The sequence below is a fragment of the Leucoraja erinacea genome, chromosome 28 (assembly GCF_028641065.1).
Source record: "Leucoraja erinacea ecotype New England chromosome 28, Leri_hhj_1, whole genome shotgun sequence".
Taxonomy (NCBI): Eukaryota; Metazoa; Chordata; class Chondrichthyes; order Rajiformes; family Rajidae; genus Leucoraja; species Leucoraja erinaceus.
In genome coordinates, this window is record NC_073404.1 from 17,154,353 (window position 1) to 17,160,786 (window position 6,434).

General features: G+C 43.9%; 1 protein-coding gene across 1 annotated transcript in view; it reads left to right on the plus strand.

Moving 5' to 3' along the window:
• Window positions 1–5,717, plus strand: part of LOC129710461 (cytochrome P450 2D6-like) — a 33,533-nt gene extending 27,816 nt beyond the window's left edge. The window contains exons 10-14 of the mRNA XM_055657417.1: window positions 1,365–1,538; window positions 2,261–2,402; window positions 3,096–3,283; window positions 3,407–3,548; window positions 3,928–5,717. Coding sequence (XP_055513392.1) covers window positions 1,365–1,538; window positions 2,261–2,402; window positions 3,096–3,283; window positions 3,407–3,548; window positions 3,928–4,109 — 828 coding nt within the window. The 3' untranslated portion in view covers window positions 4,110–5,717. The remainder of the gene's footprint in view (window positions 1–1,364; window positions 1,539–2,260; window positions 2,403–3,095; window positions 3,284–3,406; window positions 3,549–3,927) is intronic.
• The last annotated feature ends 717 nt before the right edge of the window (window positions 5,718–6,434 follow it).

Sequence of the window (6,434 nt, forward strand, 5' to 3'; positions counted from 1 at the left end):
CACAGGATGGTGCAAATCCCACAATCTCACTCTCAACGTGGGAAAAACTAAGGAGATTGTGGTTGACTTCAGGAGGGCGGGAAAACAACACCATACACCTCTGCACATCGATGGAGCTGATGTGGAAAGGGTCAGCAGCGTGAAGTTCCTAGGACTCCATCTGTCAGATGACCTGATGTCCACGACCAACACCACAGCACTGGTCAAGAGAGCCCAGCAGCGACTACACCCTCTCCGAAAACTACGTAAAGCAGGTCTCCCCACTACACACCTACAAACTTTTTATAGGGGGACAATCGAGAGCACATTAACCTACGGCATCACTTCCTGGTTCGGGAGCTGCAAGGCGTACGAACGGCACTAACTAGACAGGATTGTGAAGACCGCCAGCAGGAGTATTGGTACTCCATTCCCTTTCCTGCTATGTTTCCTGCTGGACATATACAGGAAGAGATGTATCAGCAGAGCCATCTCCATCATCAAAGACCCCTACCACCCATCGCATCACATATTCTCCATCCTGCCATCTGGGAAGAGGTACAGGAGCATTAGCTGCAAAACCAGCAGGATGCTCCTCAGCTTCTTCCCGCAGGCTATAAGACTGATAAACGGACTTTGCCCCCTGCCAAAGTATCGCGCACCAACCATCAACCTGGACACACTGCAGCAGAGCCACTGTCGTGCCGCTGCCGATCGGAACTGCTGTTGATGTTTAGTAGAGAGTAGAGGGTTTAATTTGTTCATGATATATGTATTTTTATTTCTATTTATTTTTTACTGCACACTGAATGGACACTGGTTGAGTAACGTTTTTTTGTTTCCTCTGGGTATGTGAGTACTCAGGAAAATGACAATAAAGATATACTATACTATACTATACTATACTTCCGCACCCGGGTGGTTTTAGAAAGGGACTATTCGCTGTCCACCGGCACCCTGGGGGATTTCCGGGACCGCTAGGCACTGCGGGCGGTGGAATGTATCCTCAATAAGGATGGTGATACAGTTGTCTATTAGATTATTCAGTATATTTGCTGGTCTTGTATTATGGTGGTGGGTTTTGTTTTGATATATTTCATACTGCAAATTTTATTGTAAATAATTGATTAAATTATTTTTGGTTACAAAAAAAAAGGTAGCAACTCACCTTGACATCCCACAGCCACCAGTGACGGCTGTGGGTAGAAAGGGCACCACAGGGCACTGCCTATCCCCGCGGCAGGCCTGACAATAATAAACCCACACCTTCCATTACATCCTCCCTCGCTGTATCACTGTGAAAACTTAGTTTTTGTTCATTATTTTAAGAAAACCCAGAGGATTGAGAAAAATGTATTTAATTTCAAATCCTGTCTTTGTTTCAGGTGATGAATGTCTTGCCCTTTATTCAACACCTCCCGGGCCCACAACAGAAATTATTTGAAAATCAAGTTAAAATCACTCAATTTTTAAACGACATAGTCATAAAGCACAAAGAATCGTGGGATCCAGATGATCCCAGGGACTTCATTGATGCTTTCTTTACACAACAGGAGAAGGTAGGTGACGATTACTGGGGTATTCCAGGCACAGTGCTTTATGTGGTCGTGTTTCCCATCCATTCCCATGTGTTGGCTCCTTGTCGGGGAAGGGAAGGTAATTGCAGTGCCCTACACATGGTGTTGTTTACCTGTACTTCCTTAGATTGTGAGGCCAGAAACAATATCCGCGGTGCAGGCTCACCTGGGCCCTATATAATGGAGCAAAATACCTCTATAGTTGTACTCAAATCCTCTTGCTATGTCTTTACCTTCTGAATTACTTTGTCTATCTGCATGTTCACTTTCAGAGATTCATCATGGAGTTGTGGCAGAGAAACAGTCCACATCGACCATGGTACTATCTCTTCTGGTCCACTTTCCGCGCATTTGGTCCATAATGCATCAATTTCTCTCTGCTTTTCCGTGATTCTCTTCCCTTTCTGTACCCAGTGTTACCTAGTCCTTGTCCCGAGGACTTTATTCAAGTCTCCTCTCAAATTTCCTCAAGATCTGAGCTGCCTAATCTTGTGGCTGAAGCCCCATAGGAAGTTTTTCCCAGGACCTTCACTTCTTCCCTGAGTGTTCTGCCCAGAATTGGATGTTCATCTTCAGTTGTCATCTCATCAGCGTATTATACCATTTGAAGGCACTTTTAACGCAAGATGACTGACTCTAGCACCCTTCCGATGATCTACCATTGATTCTACATCTTAACAATGGTTCTCTTATTTGCATCTTAGGTGAAACACATCCCCAACACAAGTTTTCAGGAGTCCAAGATGGTAGTGACATTATGGGGCCTTTTTACTGCAGGTACAGAGACCACCTCCACCACCCTAAACTGGGCCTTGCTCTTCATGGTGCTCCATCCTGATGTACAGTGTAAGTGTAACAATGTCTTTGCCACATTATCAGGGATACTCTTGTGTTGATGAAAGATATCGAGGATGCGTGCAAAAGTTTTAAAAGAGGGGGAAGAATGGTATTAGGAAAGGTATCTGCAAGTAGCTTAGAGTTTAAAGATAACAGGCCCTTCAGTCCACTGAGTCCCCACTGTCCAGGATCAAACCTGGATCTCTGGCAGTGTGAGGCATCAGATCTACCATTGTGTTACTGGGCTGCCCTCTAAAATTGCAGCTGATTTTGTGCCTAAATCACTCTTCTTCTTCTTGCGTATGGCGTGCACAGCCTGAAGTTGTAGGACAACTTGTTCTATTTGATCTTATTTGATTGTGCACACCAGGTTGATTGCATTTGTTGAAATAGGGTGGACCACGTGAAGGTTGCAATCTCCCACCCCCCTAAAACACTGATTCAATTATCAACACCAGGTCTTGAAACCCGAAGTCCATGAAAATCCATTCTTTAAATCTGCATCCCAATGAAATTTGTGTGATCTTGTTCTGCATAAATTGGCTGCTGCAGTTCCTAGGTTAAGATTAGTCACTATGTTACCAGAAATTATTTTAACAGGAACACTTTTGGGGACATTTTGAGGGAGTGACAGATACAACAAAAACACCGGCACCTTTGGTGAATTGAAACTGAAAATGAGTTCTTGCTTTGTTCCTGCAGCCCAGGTCCATGAGGAGATCGACAGAGTCATTGGGAACGGGAGGAAGCCAAAGTTGGAAGACCGTGAGGAAATGCCATTCACTAACGCAGTTATCCACGAAACCCAACGCTTAGGAAATATTGTTCCAATTTCACTGCCTCATGAAACATGCAGAGACACCGAGGTCATGGGTTACACCATTCCTAAGGTACGATCTAGAGCTAATCTTGTATGTTCATCGCCCTCTGTGCAGAAGTGGTACAGACGGACAACTCCCCCATTGTTCTCAGGTACTGTTGCTGACTAATTTGTTTCCTTAAATTACTTTTAGGGAACAACAATCTTTCCAAACATTACCTCAATCATGTATGATGAAGACATTTGGTTGACTCCACGTGAGTTTAATCCGGGACACTTCCTGAATTCTGACGGGATGTTCGTGAAGCCGGAAGCTTTCATCCCATTCTCTGCAGGTAATGTGGGATTTATAGATTTTTTAATGTATTAAGGGGTAGCTTTGATTATGGATATCTAGATCCATCTTCTGCACTGTGAGGGGAATGGAGGAGCTTACTCCTGGATTTATAATGTTCAGTTCATTAACATCTAAATTTATCAAATGCTAAAATACTTTATGGTCAGCCCAGGGCTGAAAGAGCACATTTGAAAGTGAACAGAATGAGCACTTGCATAAGTGATTCATAGTGAGTATGGGAATGTACTGCTTTTGTGAGGGATTAAGCAGGATAACATTGGGACTCTAGACTGTGGGGGAACTCATTCCAGTTCAGTCTATGCGGCCCTGCCAGTCCCTCTCTCGGTTCACTAACCACTCTTGCCCTCACCCCACAGGTCACCGTGTGTGTTTGGGGGAGCAGCTGGCAAAGACGGAGCTCTTCATCTTCTTCACGTCCTTGCTCCAACACTTCACCTTCTTTCTCCCGGAAAACGAGCCACGTCCGAACTTCAGGGAAGCTATATATGGATTTACCCTCTGTCCTCTCCCCTATCGTCTCTGTGCTGAAACCAGATGAGATGTAATAGAGTGAAAACTAGTCAGAGGTTGCCGAATCTGTGGAAGTCATTGCCACAGACGGATGCTGAAGCTAGGTTATTGGGTATTTTTCACAATCACAACCACAATAATACTTTATTAGTCAAGCATGTTTTGCAATATATGAGAAACTTAATTTGCCAAGTCAGTTCTACAAATAAAAAGCAGCAGAAAACACAAAATATATTTGAACTTAAACATCCACCACAGTGACTCCTCCACATTCCTCACTGTGAAGGAAGGCGAAAAATAGTGTTCAAATTTCTTCCCTTCTTTGCTCTACCGTGGTTGGGGGCCTCAAGCCCTCCGTTGACGGGACGGTCTTGACTCCCGTAGCCGGCGTTGTTTGGGCCCTCCGTGTCTGGGTGATAAGCTGGTGCATCGGGGGGATATCAGCTCTCTGTGTCGGCGAACGGACCCTCGTCAAACCTCTGCGTCATTGGAGCTCCCGACTAGCCTTTCCCGAGAATGCGAGCTAATGATGGTAATGTCCGCAGGCCGCGTTTGGAGCGATCCCAGGCAAGGGATCGATTCTGATGTTAAGTAATTAACAGATATTTGATTAGTATGGGTATCAAGGGTTATGGGGAGAAAGCTGGAGAATGTGACTGTGATAAAGATTGCTCAGCTGTGATTGAATGGCAGAATGGACTTTGGGCCAAATGGACTACTTTTACTCCTTTGACATATAAACTTATGACCTGGCAAAAAAATGAATTCTGCAGCATCACAGTACAGAATAGTTCCATATTATCATACTCACTTACTCCTGGGCCAATGGGGCTGTTTCTAAGTGACTTGGCTGAAGGGAGGAATTATGGGGACATCTCAGATTGGTGCTGCACCACCAACATGGATATCGCCATTAGGGTCAGTGTGTACAGAACCCACTTTAGGTTCCTGTGCACTCTTGGTGTGACCCAATTCCTCACCTAAATTCTTCCACTTCCCCCATCACCCTGACCGCAAACACACCCTGTTAACAAACCTATCGTGGTGTCCAGAATCTAAATTGTTAAGTTTGACCAATCATTCTCAATGTCATGTTAATTTGCACGTTGTGTTATACAGGTGTGTGTTGGCCTAATGGCACAATGGGTGGTTGTAATATTGTAATTTAAATAAAATATATATATAAAAAATAAAGAATGTACAACCGTAGTGCATTTGACGATGTGGCCAGATGGCACCTCCAGCCAGAATTAATCTCATTTCAAACAGAGGTGAAGAATGTGTTCCAGGCCTTATCTACACTTCCTGGAGGATGCGCAAAGTCCACATTTCATCTGAAATAAACATTGCGGCCTCCACCGGACACACACCAAGAGTGACCAGAGGTAAACAAAAAAGCTGGAGAAACTCTGCGGGTGAGGCAGCATCTAAGGAAATAGGCAAAGTTTCGGGTCGAGACCCTTCTTCAGGCTGATGTACTTAAAGGGAGGAATAGTGGGGACGTGCCTTTACGGTCACTAACCAGTTTCCAGGCAACAATTCTCTTGTTCACGCTTTCTTTCAATATGTTCACAAAACCTCCCACATTAACTTGTACAACTAGAGTGATCAAATAAAATAAACTTTACAAGCCATTTATGAGAACATCGATCAAATAATTTAAGCAAATTGTGCCGTTTAGCCAATCTTCATTCTCAATGTCATGCTGATTCGCACATCCTGATAACGGCCGCGGGACTTGACATCGCCCGCCGGGGGTTTTAACATTGGGAGAAGAATGGAACACAAGGGAGAGACAAGACTTTGCCTTCCATCACAGTGAGGAGGAGATTCACTGTGATGGATGTTTGTGTAAATTGTGTTTGGTTGTGTGTCTTGGTTCTTTTCTTGTGTGACTGCAGAAACCAAATTTCGTTTGAACCTCATTTGACTTTCAAATGACAATACAATTGGGCTGTTGTAAATTTGTTTCGAAACTTGAATTTAAAAAGTAGAATAAAGAATGTACAACTGTCGTGCAACTGATGATCTGCTCAGATGGCACCTCCACTTAGAATTAACCTCATTTCAAACAGGAAAGTCCATGTTTAATTTGGATACACCTGCTCTGCTCTAAAATAAACATTGTGGCCCCAAGCAACACCAACAGTGACCATAATGATCTGATCTAATGGTAACGAGTGACCTAATGCTCTCTTAATGTTAACGAGTAACCACGCTTTTTACAGCTTGTTTAGTGCTGCGCTAATTTGAAGGATAGTCAGGCATGCAAATACTTTGAATTGAATTTTCATCTATAATACGCCCTGATTCGGAGAATGCAAATGCATCGACAACAGGTTGAGCAACACGC